This window comes from Terrapene carolina, unplaced genomic scaffold, assembly GCF_002925995.2.
Source record: "Terrapene carolina triunguis isolate 2854851 unplaced genomic scaffold, T_m_triunguis-2.0 Scaffold211, whole genome shotgun sequence".
NCBI classification, from domain to species: Eukaryota; Metazoa; Chordata; order Testudines; family Emydidae; genus Terrapene; species Terrapene triunguis.
This window is the reverse complement of record NW_020664562.1, coordinates 36,866,264-36,887,530: the sequence shown is the minus strand read 5'-3', so window position 1 is coordinate 36,887,530 and position 21,267 is coordinate 36,866,264. Positions and strand designations below refer to the sequence as shown.

At 45.9% G+C, this 21,267-nt stretch overlaps 1 protein-coding gene across 1 annotated transcript in view; it reads left to right on the top strand.

Annotated features, from left to right (window-relative positions):
* LOC113407369 (interleukin-23 receptor-like) overlaps positions 1-21,267 on the top strand; it is a 61,556-nt gene that overhangs the window by 31,624 nt on the left and 8,665 nt on the right. Inside the window, 6 exon segments of the mRNA XM_029912390.1 lie at positions 468-613; positions 2,374-2,533; positions 12,730-12,812; positions 14,968-15,184; positions 16,136-16,333; positions 18,749-18,850. Coding sequence (XP_029768250.1) covers positions 468-613; positions 2,374-2,533; positions 12,730-12,812; positions 14,968-15,184; positions 16,136-16,333; positions 18,749-18,850 — 906 coding nt within the window.

The window sequence follows — 21,267 nt, the reverse complement described above, 5'->3', positions numbered from 1 at the left end:
CTTATGGCCCTCTCTTATGTGTTCTTTTCAAATTGGTCTGTAGTATTTTCCATCAATATTCTTTCACTGGTCACTATGTTCTCTCCTTAGTTTTTTGTGATGTGCTGGATTTGACATTGAGGCTCACAGAGCCTGTGATTTGGTAGTACGTTTCAATTAGCAAGTCTCATACTGCCCGTCTATTAGTTCCAACATTAAATTTCCAGTGTACATTAATGAAAGTATAAAACTGATTAATGGGAAGTTATCTTTAACTGACAGTGAAATTGTCCAGCGATTGTTCTCTGATGGGGCTTTTTAACAGGTTAAACTGAAAAATCAAGATATATTTTTCTCAGGAGAGAACAGATGTCTTCTGTAGTAAAGTATATTAAAAAATCATTATAGCAGAGCCTAACCGTGATAGACTGGCACCATTTTCTTCATGGGCTCAGAATAGATTCACCATTCTTTTGTCTCTCTTCTAGTGATACCAGCCACACCGGTTATCACCAATGTTGAAACTACAGACAGTTCAGCACCGAGAACCATACTCCACTGGAAAAAGCAAACATCCATGGAGAACGTTTATTGTGAAGAGAGATACAAAGCACTGGCAGACCAAACTTGGCATGTGAGGCAACCCTTTCTCAACTACATAACATGGGCCTGCTGCTGTTCCCATTGACGTCAATGGCAAAACTCCCACTACCTTCAGTGGGAGCAGGATTGGGCCCTGCGTGAAAGATCGCTGGGCTAGGTTATTGATACCAGTTCTCTGGTATCTGGTTTTTCATGCAGTCATTTGCTGTATTCAAGTAAGGAGAGGAGAACGTCTACGAAACAAGGATTTGCAAGCGATTGCATATACTCCCTACGGACATAATAGCACCATAACGACAAGGGTATTTGGGGGGTTGTTTTTAAAACATTTTAAAATGAACTAAATTCTTGTGAAAGGTGCAAGGCTACTAATCCTGGAGACTGAAGTCTTCTGTTTATTCAGACAGGTACAGCAGTAGCAGGACAGCGCAAGCTTCTTTGCACTCTCCTAACTGAGTGCATCAAAACCAACCTGGAGACACCTCCTCTGAGGGTTACTCTAAGCTTTTCCACTGAAACTCCTACCAGGAGTCAATTAGTGACGTTGGTTTTGTGCGGTGGACTTGTCCACTCATACCTGGACTGAGACCACCTAGTCACTTCACATAGTAATCTCATGGCTGTTTGAGAGTCTAACAACATTAGGGCATTTGTGACTTAGGCTGGATTCAAACCGGTGATTTGGAAGGGAGAGGCTCCAACTGAGCTATTCAGTAACACCCACTCACTGCCGCATGCAGACTTGCATTGCTTTGTAACTCAAAATAATTTACCACTGTACTTGCAGAATTCTTTAGATAAACCCTATACTACGCAAAAGAAAATTAACGCAATATTCAAGATGTTTCCCAGTGCTACCGTTTAATTTAAGTCACGTCCAAAGTGACAAACTGAGCTAGAAAAGCCACTCATACCAGAATAAGAGTGTCCGCCAGGGGAGTTATACCGCTATAACTATTGCGGATGAAATTCACACCATCAGACTGGTAGAATGTCCCATGCAGAAAATCCCTAAGAGATGAGGCTGCTTTTGTAGGTCGATTTAATATCAGCTGCTTAGGACTCAATTGTGCCCTGCTCCTGATAGACCCTGGCCCTTTTGCACAGTCAATGTGGAGAATTTCCTCCACCCCTCACACCCTGCCAGAGGGACAGGGCACAATCCCAATCCCTCCATTTGGGGGAGCACTGCTTCCTCCTGACACCCCCAGAGGTGCAAACCCGGCCAGTACAGATAAGGAGGAGGCAGGGCCATGGCCACACCCCCCCTCCACATTGGCATGAGGAGCTGGCCACGAACACAGCCCTAGGCTAAGGCATGGTCAGGAGCGGCACCAGGGTTTTTGCCGCCCTAGGCAGCAGCGCTCCTCCTCAGAGCATTCGGCGGCGGGGGTCCTTCCACTCCGCGTCTTCGGGGCGCTTCGGCAGCGGGTCCCGGAGCGAGTGAAGGACCCGCCGCCAAAGCACCCTGAAGACGTGGAGCGGAAGGACCCCCGCCGCCGAATTGCCGCCGAGGACAGCAAAATGCCGCCCCCCAAAATCTGCCGGCCTAGGTGACCGCCTAGGGTCGCCTAGTGGAAGCGCCGGCCCTGGGCACGGTGCAGTGCCCACACTGATTCTGCACTCCTAGGAGCTCTGGGGAGGCAGGTGCCTACTCCCTCAGGGCTAGGGCACTTGGGCAGGAATTGTTATAGCATCATTAATAGTTCCAGTACATGTTGTTGAAAGGATGTCTAATTTCATGAGGCTAGTTAGTACAGCTTGGAAAGTTATATTGTTTGTCAATTTTAGATGAAAGAATGGGACATAAATGTGACAAGAGGGCCACACACAGAGTACAGCCTGGAGTCGAACACAGAGTATGAGTTTCAAGTGAGATGCCGATTAATTCTTGCCAAAAGCTATTGGAGTGGATGGAGTGTGCCCTTTATTTACACAACCCCAGAAGCAGGTGAGTTCACACCCAGGCTTACAAGGGGATTGCTCCATCTCCTGCTGTCATGCACCACTTTTTCTTATTTTTTAAAAACTTTGAATGAGATCACCCCCTTTTCTGGGGCAATTGTCAAAGGGAGTGGAATGGTGCGGGCTTCTAGTTACCCTGCTATTGGAACATGTGGGATCAGTACACTGTCAGGTGTACCTTATTGGAGCAGCAGATTATATATATACAAAAAAGAACTAGATAAATTCATGGAGGACAGGTCCATCAATGGCTATTAGCCAGGATGGGCAGGGATGGTGTCCCTAGCCTCTGTTTGCCAGAAGCTAGGAATGGGCGATATGGCGACTTGATGATTACCTGTTCTGTTCATTCCCTCTGGGGCACCTGGCAGTGGCCACTGTTGGAAGACAGGATACTGGGTTAGATGGACCTTTGGTCTGACCCAGTATGGCTGTTCTTATGTTCAGATTCCCTGATCAGCGCATGCCAGCTGGAAGGTCTAGCCATGCCTAACCCCTGCCGGCTCATCAGAGTCCCTTTGGGCCAGGGTGCAAGGAATGGGAATGTTAGCTGGGCCCACCTCTTAGTGCTCTTAATCACTGATGAGAAATCCTGCGTCTGCGCTATGGTGGTGATCAAGAAAGCTCCTTACATCTTCTTCCACCTTAATCCAACAAAGAGACCAGGATTTGTCCCTTACCATGTAAAACAGGAATGTAGCATTTGATTTTCTAATCAGACTAAATGTAAAAAATAGTCACTTAAGCTAGGCCCTGTGTGACAATCTTTTGCTACAAACACTTCCCATTCCTCCTGGTTGGCAGGCTATAGGGGAATAAAGGCCCACTGTAAAGATATTTGTGATCGCATGTGATACATCATTTCCCACTTGACAGCATAAAGGGTACATTTTTTAAGAAGGGCTGAGGTGCGACTTCTCTTTTGACAGCTGCAGTTAGGTAGCTAGAGATGCAGGTACCCAGGTTTGCACCTGGGATTCAAACACACACGCAAAAATACAAATACAAGTGTATCTGCAAAGAGGAGATTGACTGTTTGTAATGTTTGGGCTTTCACCTTTTGGTGATGTTTAACCAATCAGGATAGATGTCATTAGAATAGTTAGTGCCATTTTTTAAATGACTCAGTCAATGGAGACACAAGGTGAGTGAGGTAATATCTTGTATTGGGCCAACTTCTGTTGGTGAAAGAGACAAGCTTTTGGGCTACACAGAGCTCTTCTTCAGGTCATTTGTAACTCAAAAACTTGCCTCTTTCTCCAACAGAAGTTGATCCAATACAAGATATTACCTCATCCACTTTGTCTCTAATATCCTGGAGCCAACATGGCTACCACAACACTACAAACAACATCAGTCAAAGGAGACAGCATATCTAATGGTTAAAGTAGGAGAGTTGGAGTCAGGACATCACAATTGTGTTCCTGGCTTTGACAATGACTTAGGCAATCATTTAAATCTCTCTGTGCCTCAGTGTACATACCTGCTAGATGGGTACAATACTCATCTACCTCATAGGGTCATTATGAGCCTTAACGTATATAAAGATCTTGACATGAAAGGCATTGATATGAGCACAGAGTATCAGTGCTAGTTACTGCCTCATGTTTTAAACTGAGCTAATAAAATAATTGCTGTACCCATTCTGCCTCTGCCCTAATGCAGCTGGCATCAGCCCTGGCCAATGCACTGTGACACCTTTCCTTAGCTCACTGCCTTCCAGTAATGGCACATGCAGGAACGATACAGCAGCACCATCCAAAGCTTGAGCCAAAGCCACTGCAGTCAAAGGAAACCTTTCCATTTACTTCATTAGGCTTTGGATCAGGCCCTGGATTAGCATCTCATTAGTGGATATAGGTTTTCAAAGATACCATGAGTACTTCCATCCAGGGACGATATATGAACCATGGTAGAACTCACACACTTGTCATAAAGGCACTATGTTTCTTATCTAGTTGCACTGTGTCTCATCTTTGAAAGTAGAGCAGAGGGCTATTTCTTGGTATATCAACAGCATAATTAATTTGATCCGATTCTTATGTACAGTTGGATTATTCAGTCATTCTATGCGCTCTGCTGTCATGCAGAGTGCCACTTGATTCTGAACCGAATTGCAAGTTAACCCCCGAATCCTGCAAACACTTACACTCCAGTCACTTCCCACATGTGAGCAGCTGTAAAGACTGTTTGCAAAGTGTTTTCCAGAGGAAAAGCTCTAGGTATTATTGTGCCAGGTACTGTATGCCTGTTGGGCAGTTGTACCGCCACTTTGGCAATTATAAGGCCAGTCAAATTAATTTTTTCCCCAGCCTGACTGAATCATGGAAACTACATACTCAGGGCTCTAGTCTCCTATAGATACAGAAAAAGATTAGCGTTAAATACCTACATAAGCAAACACCCCACAAATTGATGGGCAAATAGAGTTAACGGCACATCTAGGCAAGAAGTGGTCTCACGGTAGTGTTTTGCTGGTGCCCTCTGATGGCTAATTCTGGGTATGACATTGTCAGTAGCCAGAAAACTTGCTGGTTGATTTCTGCTTCCATCTAGAGGTGATTTATCACGGGCTGTTATAGGAGCAAACTTCTCAAGTCTTCCTTGAACAGTCCTGATTCGAGCCCCAGACACTGATGTGTTGGCTGCTCGGCCTCTACCCCTGTTGATTAGGGCATCCGAGATTCTGTTTTAATAATGCAGTCACAGGGTTTGTTTGTTTTTAAACAAGAACTTCACAGGATATCTTATGTGGCCAAAGTGGAGGTGGAGCTCAGGAGAAAGCAGAGGCTGCTGGAACATTACAGCCTCACAACCTTCTCTCTCAAAGGGGAAATGGGATATTTTGTCTTCACCCACCCTGTCTCACCCTGTGGTCCCTCTCGCTCCAGGAACTGCAGCCTCCTCTTTGACGACTAACAGATTTATTTGGGCATAAGCTTTCGTGGGTAAAAAACCACTTCTTCAGGTGCACGGAGTGAAAATTACAGATACAGGCATAGATATACTGGCACATGAAGAGGAGGAAGTTACCTTACAAGTGGAGAACCAGTGTTGACAAGGCCAATTCAGTCAGGGTGGATGTGGTTCGCTCCCAATAATTGATGTGGTGGCAGCAATACCAAGAGAGGGAAAATTGCTTTTGTAGTGAGTCAGCCACTCCCAGTCCCTATTCAAGCCCAGATTAATGGTCTTAAGTTTGCAGATGAATTGTAGCTCTGCAGTTTCTCTTTGAAGTCTATTTTTGAAGTTTTTTTTGTTGAAGAATCATAGAATCATAGAATATCAGGGTTGGAAGGGAACTCAGGAGGTCATCTAGTCCAACCCCCTGCTCAAAGCAGGACCAATTCCCAACTAAATCATCCCAGCCAGGGCTTTGTCAAGCTGGGCCTTAAAAACCCCTAAGGACGGAGATTCCACCACCTCCTTAGGTAACGCATTCCAGTGCTTCACCACCCTCCTAGTGAAATAGTGTTTCCTAATATCCAACCTAGACCTCCCCCACTGCAACTTGAGACCATTGCTCCTTGTTCTGAAATCTGCCACCACTGAGAACAGCCGAGCTCCATCCTCTTTGGAACCCCCCCTCAGGTAGTTGAAAGCAGCTATCAAATCCCCTCCTCATTCTTCTCTTCTGTAGACTAAACAATCCCAGTTCCCTCAGCCTCTCCTCATAAGTCATGTGCTCCAGACCCCTAATCATTTTTGTTGCCCTCCGCTGGACTCTTTCCAATTTTTCCACATCCTTCTTGTAGTGTGGGGCCCAAAATTGGACACAGTACTCCAGATGAGGCCTCACCAATGTCGAATAGAGGGGAACGATCACGTCCCTCGATCTGCTGGCAATGCCCCTACTTATACAGCCCAAAATGCTGTTAGCCTTCTTGGCAACAAGAGCACACTGTTGACTCATATCCAGCTTCTCGTCCACTGTGACCCCTAGGTCCTTTTCTGCAGAACTGCTACCTAGCCATTCGGTCCCTACTCTGTACCTGTGCATGGGATTCTTCCATCCTAAGTGCAGGACTCTGCACTTGTCCTTGTTGAATCTCATCAGGTTTTTTTTGGCCCAATCCTCTAATTTGTCTAGGTCCCTCTGTATCCGATCCCTACCCTCTAGTGTATCTACCACGCCTCCCAGTTTAGTGTCATCTGCAAACTTGCTGAGAGTGCAGTCCACACCATCCTCCAGATCATTAATAAAGACATTAAACAAAACTGGCCCCAGGACCGACCCCTGGGGCACTCCGCTCGAAACCGGCTGCCAACTAGACATGGAGCCATTGATCACTACCCGTTGAGCCTGATGATCTAGCCAGCTTTCTATCCACCTTACAGTCCATTCATCCAGCCCATACTTCTTTAACTTGGCGGCAAGAATACTGTGGGAGACCGTATCAAAAGCTTTGCTAAAGTCAAGGAATAATACATCCACTGCTTTCCCCTCATCCACAGAGCCCCTCATCATAGAAGGCAATTAGGTTAGTCAGGCACGACTTCCCCTTGGTGAATCCATGCTGACTGTTCCTGATCACTTTCCTCTCCTCTAAGTGTTTCATAATTGATTCCTTGAGGACCTGCTCCATGATTTTTCCAGGACTGAGGTGAGGCTGACTGGCCTGTAGTTCCCCTGATCCTCCTTCTTCCCTTTTTTAAAGATGGGCACTACATTAGCCTTTTTCCAGTCATCTGGGACCTCCCCCGATCGCCATGAGTTTTCAAAAATGGCGGCTAATGGCTCTGCAATCTCATCCGCCAACTCCTTTAGCACCCTCGGATGCAGCGCATCCGGCCCCATGGACTTGTGCACATCCAGTTTTTCTAAATAGTCCCGAACCACTTCTTTCTCCACAGAGGGCTGGTCACCTTCTCCCCATACTGTGCTGCCCAGTGCAGCAGTCTGGGAGCTGACCTTGTTCATGAAGACAGAGGCAAAAAAATCATTGAGTACATTAGCTTTTTCCACATCCTCGATCACTAGGTTGCCTCCCTCATTCAGTAAGGGGCCCACACTTTCATTGACTTTCTTCTTGTTGCTAACATACCTGAAGAAACCCTTCTTGTTACTCTTAACATCTCTTGCTAGCTGCAACTCCAAGTGTGATTTGGCCTTCCTGATTTCACTCCTGCATGCCTGAGCAATATTTTTATACTCCTCCCTGGTCATTTGTCCAATCTTCCACTTCTTGTAAGCTTCTTTTTTGCGTTTAAGATCAGCAAGGATTTCACTGTTTAGCCAAGCTGGTCGCCTGCCATATTTACTATTCTTTCTACACATCGGGATGGTTTGTTCCTGCAACCGCAATAAGGATTCTTTAAAATACAGCCAGCTCTCCTGGACCTCTTTGCCCTTCATGTTATTCTCCCAGGGGATCCTGCCCATCTGTTCCCTGAGGGAGTCAAAGTCTGCTTTTCTGAAGTCCAGGGTCCGTATTCTGCTGCTCTCCTTTCTTCCTTGTGTCAGGATCCTGAACTCGACCATCTCATGGTCACTGCCTCCCAGGTTCCCATCCACTTTTGCTTCCCCTACTAATTCTTCCCTGTTTGTGAGCAGCAGGTCAAGAAAAGTTCTGCCCCTAGTTGGTTCCTCCAGCACTTGCACCAGGAAATTGTCCCCTACACTTTCCAAAAACTTCCTGGATTGTCTGTGCACCGCTGTATTGCTCTCCCAGCAGATATCAGGGTGATTAAAGTCTCCCATGAGAACCAGGGCCTGCGATCTAGCAACTTCTGCTAGTTGCCAGAAGAAAGCCTCGTCCACCTCATCCCCCTGGTCTGGTGGTCTATAGCAGACTCCGACCACGACATCACCCTTGTTGCTCACACTTCTCAACTTTATCCAGAGACTCTCAGGTTTTTCTGCAGTTTCATACCAGAGCTCTGAGCAGTCATACTCCTCTCTTACATACAACGCAACTCCCCCACCTTTTCTGCCCTGCCTGTCCTTCCTGAACAGTTTATATCCATCCATGACAGTACTCCAGTCATGTGAGTTATCCCACCAAGTCTCTGTTATTCCAATCGCATCATAGTTCCCTGACTGTGCCAGGACTTCCAGTTCTCCCTGCTTGTTTCCCAGGCTTCTTGCATTTGTGTATAGGCACTTAAGATAACTCATCGATCGTCCCTCTTTCTCAGTATGAGACAGGAGTCCTCCCCTCTTGCGCTCTCCTGCTTGTGCTTCCTCCCAGGATCCCATTTCCCCACTTACCTCAGGGCTTTGGTCTCCTTCCCCCGGTGAACCTAGTTTAAAGCCCTCCTCACTAGGTTAGCCAGCCTGCTTGCGAAGATGCTCTTCCCTCTCTTCGTTAGGTGGAGCCCGTCCCTGCCCAGCACTCCTCCTTCTTGGAACACCATCCCATGGTCGAAGAATCCAAAGCCTTCTCTCCGACACCACCTGCGTAGCCATTCGTTGACTTCCACGATTCGACGGTCTCTACCCAGACCTTTTCCTTGCACAGGGAGGATGGACGAGAACACCACTTGCGCCTCAAACTCCTTTATCCTTCTTCCCAGAGCCACGTAGTCTGCAGTGATCCGCTCAAGGTGATTCTTGGCAGTATCATTGGTGCCCACGTGGAGAAGCAGGAAGGGGTAGCAATCCGAGGGCTTGATGAGTCTCGGCAGTCTCTCCGTCACATCGTGTATCCTAGCTCCTAGCAAGCAGCAGACCTCTCGGTTTTCCCGGTCGGGGCGGCAGATAGAGGACTCAGTCCCCCTGAGGAGGGAGTCCCCGACCACCACCACCCTCCTCCTCCTCTTGGTAGTGGTGGTCGTGGAACCCCCATCCCTAGGACAGTGCATCTTTTGCCTGCCAATCGGTGGAGTCTCCTTCTGCTCCCTTCCCTCAGATGGGTCATCTAGTCCACTCTCTGCATTAGTACCTGTAGAGAGAACATGGAAACGATTGCTCACCTGTATCTCCTTTGCTGGTACATGGACGCTCCTCTTTCTCCTTCTGGCGGTCACATGCTGCCAAACTTCTTCACCATCCTTCTGTCCCTGCTGCGCCTGCTCTGAATCTTCAGAACATTGTGGCCGTAGAAGCATCTCCTGACGTCTGTCCAGGAAATCTTCATTTTCCCTTATGCAACGCAGAGTCGATACTCGTTTCTCCAGACCTCGAACCTTCTCTTCCAATATGGAGACCAGCTTGCACTTTGTACAGACAAAGTCATTTCTGTCCTGTGGAAGAAAGACAAACATGGCACAACCTGTGCAGGTTACAACAGCTGATCGCTCACCTTCCATATCACCTTCCTCTTAAGAGCTTCCTCAGCTGATGCAGGAACTACTCAGAGAAACCTGCAGATGAAAGCCTCAGTGAGCTCTCCCCAGGCGAACTCCCTCTGTTAGCCTCTGCTGTTCGCCGCTCAGCTGGTTCGCTGCTGACTGACCTTATATACCAGTCAGGCCCACTCAAGGCCCACCTGGAACAAAGCACTCCCAATTCACACTTTTCAAACAAACAAGCAAGCAATCAAGCACACGGTCAAACTGACAAACTGTCCCAGCAACAGACACTCAGATACTCACCAACACAGCCCCCCTAATGCAGCACTTAGCGTACCTCCTCTCGGACAGATCCCAGGCAAACTCCCTCTGTTAGCCTCTGCTGTTCGCCGCTCTTTTAAATGGCTACTTTTAAATCTGTTATTGAATGTCCAGGGAAATTGAAGTGTTCTCCTACTGGCTTTTGTATATTACCATTCCCGATGTCTGATTTGTGTCCATTTATTCTTTTATGTGGAGACTCCGGTTTGGCCAATGTACATGGCAGAGGGGCATTGCTGGCACATGATGGCATATATAACATTAGTAGACGTGCAGGTGAACGAGACCCTGATGGTGTGGCTGATGTGGTTGGGTCCTATGATAGTGTCACTGGAGTAAATATGGGGACAGAGTAGGCAATGGGGTTTGTTACAGGGATTGGTTCCTGGGTTAGTGTTTCTGTGGTGTGGTGTGTAGTTGCTGGTGAGTATTTGCTTCAGGTTTGGGGGCTGTCTGTAAGCGAGGACTGGCCTGTCTCCCCAGGTCTGTGAGAGTGAGGGATCGTTTTCCAGGATAGATTGTAGATCGTTGATGATGCGCTGGAGAGGTTTTAGCTGGGGGCTGTACATGATGGCCAGTGGTGTTCAGTTATTTTCCTTGTTGGGCCTGTCCTGTAGTTGGTGACTTCTGGGTACCCGTCTCGCTCTGTCAATCTGTTTCCTCACTTCCCCAGGTGGGTATTGTAGTTTTATGACCAAATAAATCTGTTAGTCTTTAAGGCAGGGCTTTGGAGCTGTGCTCCGGCTCCGCTCCAGCTCCAGGCAAAAACCTGCAGCTCCACTGCTCCGGAGCTGCTCCGCGCTCCAGCTCCAGGCTCCGCTCCAAAGCCCTGCTTTAAGGTGCCACCGGACTTCTCATTGTTTTGGTGGATACCGACTAACACAGCTACCCCTCTGATACTAGCCTCCTCTTTGTGACTCGGCCCTCCATCTGGGTCACCAAACATGTTCCCACCTTCCAGACTATTAAAGTCCCTCTTGGCAAATTGGCTCAGGCAGTCTTCCTGCTCACTGCCCCACCGGTGCCACTTTGTCAGAGGCTGGTAGGGGGACCCGGGTCCATCCTCTACTCCAGGTTCTGGCTCAAGGGCCTTCTCAGCAGCAGCCAAGGTTTGACCTACCCCATACCTCACTGCTCTTTGCCCTGAGCCTTGCCTACCTCTCTGGCTCTCCCCCCTTCTCTGGGCTTGCCACGCCACAGCCCTCTTCCCAGGGAGTAACTATGCTACTTGTCTCTAGCCCCAGACACACCTCCCTTCTCCCAGGGAGCAACTGGAGACTTCTTCCCTCTGGTCCCCCTTCTGCTGTATGCTCCCAGGCTTTATGGAAGTCCCACCTATTCCTGCCCAGCGTCTGTTCCCAGTCAATCCCCTGCTCCCTGGCTCCTCCTCCAGGTGCAGTCCGTGGAGTTAATTGGCCTGTCTGGCCATCTGAACACCTTCCAGTCCTGTGTGGGGTAGACACCCCATCACAGGCCCATTCAAAGAAAATGCATTTTAAGGTAGTCAAGTGCAAAGTTACAATACACATCTAGGAACAAGGAATGCAAGCCACACCAACCGAATGGGGGGCTGTATCCTAGAAAGCAGTGACTCTGAGAAGGATTTAGGGGACAAAACAACTGAACATGAGCTCCCAGTGCGATAACATGGCAAAAAGGGCTAATGTGATCCCTGGATCTGTAAGTATGAGTAAGAATAAGGAGGCAATTTTACCTCTGTATATGGCATTGGTGAGTCTGGTACTGGAATATTGTGTACAGTTCTGGTGTCCACATTTTAACCAAGATGTTGAAAAATTGGAGAGGATACAGAAGAGAGCCACAGAAATGATGCAAGGTCTGGATAATCTCAAACTGTTTAGCTTATCAAAAAGAGTGAGAAGTGACTTGATTACAGCCTACAAGTACTTTGTGATGACAACATTCTTTAACGAGGAGAGAATACTTTAATTTAGTGGAGAAAGGCTAAACAAGAACCAATGGTGGGAAACTGAAGTCAGACAAATAAGAAATTAGGCACAGATTTTAAACAATGATGGTGATTAATCACTAGAACAAACTACCAATGGAAAGAATAGTACACCTCTACCTCGATATAACGCGACCCGATATAACACGAATTCAGTTATAACGCAGTGAAGCAGTGCTCCGGGGGGGGGGGGGGGCTGCACACGCCAGTGGATCAAAGCAAGTTCAATATAACGCGGTTTCACGTATAACGCGGTAAGATTTTTTGGCTCCCGAGGACAGCGTTATATCGAGGTAGAGGTGTAATAAGAAATAACTCTACTGAGTTTGGTTGTTTCCCTTTGTATAGTGGCAGAGCTATGTACCAGCAGGTCTCTGAGACCAGGCAGGCATCATCAACTCCTTCCCTGCTGTCTTAAGGAGCTAAACTAAAGGCAGCTCAGTTCTTAATTATTATTAGAAAGTTTATAGAAACGTATCTGCCAGAGCCTGTGTCTCAGAATGCCCCCAAGGGGGTGCTTTGAAAATACTTACTGACGCCATTTCATTTGATTTTAATACTGAACTAAGTCACATACCAAATCATGGCCATTACCTTGTTCATTTAAATATTAATACCAGAAGTCACCGATTCAGTTACTGTACTTCTTTTGATTGCAGCACCTTCTAAAATCCTGGATGTGTGGAGGGTTATGGGTCCAGTATACACGAACGGTAGCCAAGAAGTGATGGTCTTGATAAAGGTAATGCCATGTTCTTTTTCAAGCCACATGGGATTCTAAAATACCATTTATTATTATTATCAACTATATTACTGTTGCATCTAAGAGCCCCAGTCATGGGCCAGGACCCTGTTGCCCTAGGTGTTGTATGGACGCAGAACAAAAAAACCAGTCCCTGTCCTGAAGAGCGTACAATCTAAATAGACAAAAGAGACACAGGGTGGGGTAGGGGCAGAATACATCAGCAGCAGGAGCAGTGTGATGGCAGCAAACAGCATGTTAATGCCCCTACTTTTCTGGGGGAGGAGGGTTAGGATATCAGCGAAGTAGAAGGGAGAGGGGACACTGACAGACAGGGAGAGGGAGAAGAAGGTAAGAGGAGTGAAGCTGGGATGAAGAGACTATTGGTAGTCGTCTACACTGCCAGCTAGCTTGGGCTGTGGGGCTGTTTCATTGCAGTGTAGACCACAGGGTCCTAGAGCCCAGGCCCCACCCTGAGCCCAGACGCTGACACTGCAATGAAACAGCCCAAGCCCAAGTCAGCCAGCCCGGGCCAGCTGTCGGGGCGGCAGGTTTGTATAATTTTTGGTGGTGCCCAGAACAGGTCCAAGTCTCCCTCCCACCCCCACCCACCTGCCTAAGGCTCTGGGAGGGAGTTTGGGTGCAGGCTCTGGGATGGGGCAGGGGTTTGGGGTGTGGGAGGGGGTGAGGGGTGCAGGCTCTGGGAGGGAGCTTGGGTGCTGGGTGAGGGCTCTGGGCTGGGGCAGGGAGTTGGGGTGTGGGAGGGGTGAGGGGTGCAGGCTCTGGGAAGGAGTTTGGTTGCAAGAGGGGGTTTGGGGTGCAGGCTCTGGGCTGGGGCAGTGGTTTGGGCTGTGGGAGGGGGTGAGGGGTGCAGGCTCTGGGAGACAATTTGGGTGTGGGCTTTGGGCTGGGGCAGGAGGTTGGGGTGCGGGAGAGGGTGAGGGGTGTGGCACTTACCTCGGGCAGCTCCCGAAAGCAACCCACATACCCCTCTGGCAGTGGCTCCTAGGCGGGGCAGCCGTGGGGTCTCCGCACGCCGCTGCCCACAGGCAGCACCCCTGCAGCTCCCATTGGCCACAGTTCCCAGCCAATGGGAGCTGCGGAGTCAGCGCTCGGGGGGGGGGCAGCGTGCGGAGACACACACCCCTTGGGGCTGTAGGACCGTTCTGACCACTTCCGGGAGTGGCGCGGAGTGAGGCTGGGCAGGAAGCCGCCTTAGCCTTGCTGCACTGCTGGTGGTGGCGGCCAGGGAGCCCTTTTAAATCGCCTGGAGGCAGTAGGTGGGGCTGGGAGACGCTTCGGGGGAGGTGTGCAGGGGCAGCAGGTGGGGCCGGGGGAGAGACCCATCCCTGAACATTGGTGATGCCGGGCCCCCGGGCCCTGAATATTCCTGGAGCACAGGCACCACGGGCCCATACAACTCGCCGCCCCTGCCAGCTGTGGGTGTCTAATTGCAGTATAGACATACCCTATGAGGGAGGGAGAGGGTGATGGTTGTAGTAAGCAGTCAGTCACCAAAGGGCAGAGAAAGTCCTGTTGAAATGGTAGAAAGTTCTCCAAAAAGGACTAAGGTCCCTGCTTTGGCTGCTTCTGCCCCTCTGGCTTGCTGGTCTTTGCATCTTTCTCCCAAGCCCACATGGTGTGGGGGAGGGAGGAGAAGAGGAGAGACACCCTTGGATCCTGATACCCCATAAGGGGGGTGAGGGTGGCTCCCCTGCACAGTTATGGGCTCAGGAAGAAGGGGAGGGAAGAGATTTTAGTTTTGTGGCTCATCTGGGAGTGTTCTACATCCTGGTTATATGGGAGCTCAAAGCTACAAGGAAAAGTGATGTTTTTCTTGTACAAGCAGTAACCAGCCAGTTTTTTTGAGGGAAGAAAGAGGACAAAGACGATGACATGCCTGAATAAACTTAAGGCAAAATTTGTTTGTACCTATTCCTTTAGGAAAAATTGTTCCAGAGTATTCTGCATGCTAAATTGATGAGTCTCACTCCAGTCCTTTGAGATCCTCTGTCAGTTAACAATACTCTTGGCACATCGTTACAATTTCATGCGGAGCACTATGCGTGGGGATGGTGAACCGAGGAATGTGTTCCCCAGTGGCAGCAAATAACACACTGTTCTATAAGGGCATTTATTTTTTCATTGTTTTCAGCCTCTCGCTCCAAAAGATGCCAGAGGAAGAATTCTGGGTTATACTGTGTTCCATGAAAGCCGGGGAGAAATGGTTAACTTATGTAACACATCAGACACACAATGCAAAGTTCTGGTTTCCCCAGCAATGCGCACCATCCATGTGACTGCATATAATTCAAAGGGAAGTTCCATGCCAGCCAGTATAACAGTGACCCAAGAGCACAGTAATTTTAACGGTAAGATTATGCACACATCATCATTAGCTTTAACTGAAATCTGGTTTTGTCAGAACTGGAAAGAAAAAAAAATCTTCTGTTTATTGCTTTAAATTGAAGAAAACCCTCTGGAAATTCTGCTCCTACCCACTTCTTTTTATAAATGAACTTAGTGCTCTCCAGAAGATGCCAGACAGTGTGCCCTGGAGACAATAAATAAGCAGCCATATATTTCAAATGTTCCTCTCTGACATTGTTCAACAATAGCTTTAAAAATAAGTTTTGGGCTGTCTGCATTGGCTGGCACCAGCTGACACAACTGTGCTGCTTAATAAGGTCTTGAAAGCAGTCTCAGAACGTGGGCAATTTCCCTATGTTCACAGGACCTTAGTGAAAATAACCCCTTTCATTTCCAATAAAGGCACAGTTTCACCTTTACATCTTGTCATTTAAAACAAACAACAACAACAGGGAATTAGAAGTAGTTTCAGGGTCTACATCTACCTCAGATTCCCCAGGCCAATGACTGTGGTTTTCCACAACCACATTTTCCTGTTTTCTAAAATGTTTCTTGCATTCAGCAACGGGGGAAAGTCCCACAGACACTGCAGGTGAAAGGGATTATATAGTGAAAATGACTAAATAGAAAGTGCATTAGGTAAATAAAGTGGAAAAATCTGATTGTTCTTGAGTCTCTCTATTAGAAGAATCAGAGGTGTTTCTTGTAAAAAGCAACAGGTACAGATTTTCAGAGAGAGAAAAGGTGCGATAAACTCAACAATAGGCCTTTAATATATAAAATGCTCCAAATGTCTGTGTAAAATCTCTTTCTTTGATTTCAAGATCATTTCTTAAATTATTTCAGAGCATAGGCAGTTTCCCTGTGCAGAATGGGCCATTTAATGGGCCTTCCTATGACTGGAAGGATCCAGCCCACCTTAGTCATATCACTCCTCCTACCTCTGTTTGCAGATTTCCTATCCCCCATCAACATGCAGATTAGCCATGATGACCACAGAGGAGTATCTGTCAACTGGGAGCTGCCTAAATACATTGGAAGATCAGTTCTGTGGTTCATAGTTGAATGGATTTTTGCAGCTCAGCATAACCAGCAACACGATTTTTTATGGAAGAAAGTCCCCAGCCAGGATACATTTACATATATAGAGGGTAAGATATGGTAACAGTCTTTTTGCTATCTACTTTCTGTATAGTGCTATAGATGTACACAAGGCCTTGTAGCTCAAAATACAACAAAAGAAAACAAAGGAACTGTGAATTTAAATTGAGCCCCAGGTCTCTGGTACTTTTAACAGTACACCTCTACCTCGATATAACGCTGTCCTCAGGAGCCAAAAAATCTTACCGCGTTATATTGAACTTGCTTTGATCCACCAGAGGGCGCAGCCCTGCGCCCCCCACCCCCCGGAGCACTGCTTTACCATGTTATATCCGAATTCGTGTTATATCGAGGTAGAGGTGTACAAATATGACAAAGGAGAGCAGGTGGATGTTTGTAGTAGATTGGCAGGAGGGAGGAGTTACGTGGTCTGAAAGAGGTTGGGGCAGGAAACATGGAAATTAATTGGGAGGCTGTTCTAAATGTAGGATGCTCTGTGAAAGGAGAGACCAAGTCACAAAGAGGGAGAAGACCTGAAACTTGGCTAGATTGTGGGAAGTAGTGAAGTCATACGTGGGCAGGGAAGAGCGGTACATATGGAAATGTGTCTATAAAGAGTGAAAATACAGGAGCAGAGGCAGTAATATGTGAGGCAGCAACTGTCTTCTGCAGTTATTGTTGCTGAACAATTGTAGGGGACAAAACCTGCAGGCTTTACTCAGGCAAAATTCCCACTGAGGTCAAGCATCCAGCAAAATAAGGATTGTGGCATGTGTCCCATTATGCTGAATGCAGCATTATTGTAACCATCTTGATCCCAGGATATGAGAGAGAGACAAGGTGGGCGAAGTAACGTCTTTTATTGGACCAACTTCTATTGGTGAAAGAGACAAGCTTCAGAAGAAGAGCCCGATGTAGCTCAAAAGCTTGTTTCTTTTACCATCATCAACTTCTGTTGGTCCAATAAAAGATATTACCCTCCCCCACCATGTCTCTCCGTTATGTTGACTGCAGATCTTGTCAGCAAAGTGTTCCTGGTCCCCACATTTCCATGTGATCATTGGCATTTTACTCCCGTAAAATCAGTTGTCATAGGCTTGGTGAATTGCATATAATGGGATCTGTATTCCTGGGCAGTGTAGCAATTTAGCCTAGGATGAATCTCCAGTTAACCATATTAGTTGGAAAAAAGATTCTGTACTGATATATTATGAGGAAAATGTGAGAAACCAAATTCAAGTGAAAACTGGTAGCTGCTTTCATCATAATAAATACAACTGTATAATAAAAAATGAACACATCCTTTGTAGTCACCTTCTCATTGGATGCCATGTTACTTTACAAGTAAGACATGTAAATGAATATGAAACTAAAATCCCTTCCATAAACTGTTAACAAATATGGTCTTTACAGTGGAATGTACAGTGCAGAAAACAAAGCCTCACTGTAACTGACATACAATTAATTCTTCCATCTGATAAACCATGTGTCACCACAGAGATTATAAAATTTGCTATGGCACATATGTACAAATGCATTCATTTTGCTAAATCTGCAGCAATACAGGTTCAGGAAATTTGGGTCTATAGTTTTATTACTGGTGAAAAGTTTGATACCCAAATTCTCTCACAACACAATTGTCTCCAGTGTTATGTATCAGAACAGATCTGTCATACATAAGTTAGCTATATTCAATATGTATTAAACTGCAATTTCCTTCTGAAGGTTTTAATAATACGCTTCTCTTTCTAGCATTTTTTAAAACCACCAGTCACTGTGGTGTCAAATATCCACAGGGCTTTTCATCTTCAAAGCACTTTACAGACATTAACTAATTAATCTTCACTGCAATGTTAATGAGTGCTCTTCCATTAGAGATGGGGAAGCAGAGAGAAGTTTCCAAGAAAATTTGAATTTTTTGTCAAAAATTAATATATAAATACATTAATTAGTTTTAAAAGCCCCGAAAATGGAAATATTTCAGCCAAACCCCCAAAATATTTAGGTTTGGCCATGCTGCTGCAGGCAGTGCCTCATGGGAAGTGTTGTTCAGTTGCCTCACGTCTCCATTGTCCTCCATGGGCTAGGCTTCCCACCCAGACTACATCTTCCCATGATGCACAGTGCCAAGGACACCCATGATGCACTGCTTCCCCTCTCCAAAAGGAGAGCCCAGAGTGTATCGTTCAGTAGTTGAATTTTCACTGCAAAAAAACCCGAAGTTTTCCACCACGACCCTCCCACCCTCACCACCCCCCCCAAAAAAAAAAAAAAAAAAAAAATCTGACCAAGCTGGATAGTCAGTCTGAGTGATGGGAATAGAATTTAAGCATTCTTAGTACTTCCTGCTCCCATATAGTCAGACCAGGCCTCTTTTCACTTTCTTTAAATATCCCATTAAAATTTTCTGCAGTTTTAACTTTAACTTGCACAGAAATTTTAAATAAAATTAACATTCGTTTCAGGAGACCTCACAGAAGGAATTCACATGAACATTTCAGTATATGCAGTGTATCAAGATGGAATAAGCAAGCCATGTCCTGGCCAACTTTATCTGGTGGATTTAGGTAAGTGTACTCTTATGGTAAAGTCACTGCGTGCTGGGATGGAAGTAACATTTCAGTGTTCAGTTTTATGGAAAACAGTCTTCCCCCAGGTCTTTCCATGATTTGGCAATTTTGTAGAGCTACTTGATTTTATAAACTATGGCTAAACCTATCAATTTTCTCCCGCTTTCCTTGAACTATAGAGAAAAGCAGAACTTTAGAAGGAGTTTAAAAGAAGGCAGGGTTTTTTTGGATACCAGAACACCACTAGCAGGGACCTTGCCAATACAGTTGCACTTTGCCTTTGTGTGGGTATAATGTAGTTTGCAGCTCATCATGGGACACAATATAATTAAAGCTGATGCTCAAGGGAATCAATTTTCACTTTTCAAAATGGTACAAATACTGATGTGTTTGTGAATTTTCATGAGAATCTGCAGATTTGTTCATGGGGAGAATTTTCACTTTGTAATGGAAGAGGACAAATTTTGCTTCTTTTGGGGGCACATTTGACAATTAAAGCCCATGCAATGCGGGGAAACACCATCATTTTTATGGGGAGAAAATGGCGAAGCGGTGATCCTTCTTAACCTCCCCTGGAGAAGCAGCTGTGTAGGTCCAGGGCCAGGCCCTATGTGGTCTAAATATAGAAAAATAAGAGAAAGCTTTGCATAACCTCCAGTATTCTGAATGCCCCTGTCTCCCTTGTAGGATAATTGAGTGGCCTCTAGCATTGTTTTGGCCTCTGTTCTGTTTGGGAGCCAGACGTACAAAATTAATTGAGATGTTCTGTGCAACTGATCCTTGGCCAGACCACCAGCTGAAATGGCACACTGGGACAAGCCAATAGCCAATCAGGGATCTTCAGAACAATATGGGAGAACACAAGTATTCCCCTCTCCTACAGCTACTTCACATACTTTTCCAAAGGGAAAGGGTCCTGTTTTCTCCTGGCTTGGACTCATGCAATTTGTAATGTACACAAAGCCCAAACCTGATCTTTTGTTCTGGATCAATAGAGACACACTTTTGGAGGCCATCAGAATTCTACTGGCTGTTTTCTTCAGTAAAGAAAAGCTACTGTACCCATAACTGGAGACAAGGACAACATATGTGTTTTTTCCCATAAAGCCACAAAATCATTTTTCATGCTGCTCTGAATAGATTTCCCAGATGAGCTACCATGAAGCTGTACTAAGACAAACTGGCTATGTTTCTGGCCAGGATTTTTCTCAGGGGCCGTCCTGCCAATGTTTTCCACCAAGGAGGCATGACCTTGAGTATATACTCAAAGTTATTTGATCATTGTTTTCAGCGTTGTCCTTCCTCAAAGACAAATTGATTGTCTCCAATGTGGTGATCTAGTTACTACATCAGCAGACAAGGTTCCCATAGAAACTAACCAGGCTACAGATATTCCATCTACTCCTTGTGAGGGGGGAAAAAAAAAAAAGGATCAATATAAGCAAGACACTAAATCTTGAACTCTCAACAAGACATAGCTTAGGGTGATGTTTGCTGCACTGCTGAAGACACTACAGGAGCTAAGTATAGAGTGTTATCGGTACAGCTGAGTTAATATATTCATAGGATTTAAGGCCAGAAAGGACCATCTAGTATGTAGTATGACCTTCTGCATTACACAGGCCATAGAATATCACCTGATAATTCCTGCATCAAGCCCATATCTTCTGGTTGAGTTAGAACATATCAATATTTATATTGTGATTTTAAGCCACATATGTGAAATCAAATATGTGCTAGTCATGAGAAATACAACTTAATAACTGGGCTGGTGAATTCTGCACTTGCTGCAGCTATTGAATATTTAAATCTGCGTTCCCTTGTAGAGTAATCCAAGGTGACAAAGGCATGGGTGACATATATTATATATATATTAGGGAGAAATAACATTACATATATAAATGACTGGGGTAAATGATATATGTTATATAGCTATATAATTTATCCCCATCATCCACAACCCCAGTTATCCAAGAGATTTTTTGTAATTACTCTAAAGCACTTAGCTAAATGAGTTTGTCTCTGTTAACAGTTGATTTAGGAAGCTCATAAATACGTCAAAGCTATTTCAAGTCCATTGGGAAAATAGGTAATATAGATGTGAATCACACTGGGGCGAAAACAAGTGAATAGTTTTTCTTCTTCTTTTGTGAATTAGTCACATTCCCACCTTTGATTATAAACCATAATGTCAGCCTGAATGTCAGGTCAGATCAAAGACTGCACTGAAACTCGTACCAAGACAATTGTATGAAATAGTTTGACAGTTGACACAGCAGTGATATCGTGACACGTACATTTCATCTTATATAACAGTTGTGGAGAAGGTCCAGAGAAGAAGAAGAAATCTGGTACAGTCTCTGAGTTTGGCAGTCTTCCTTTTTTGTCAAAGTCTTGGTTAAACAAGACATTTT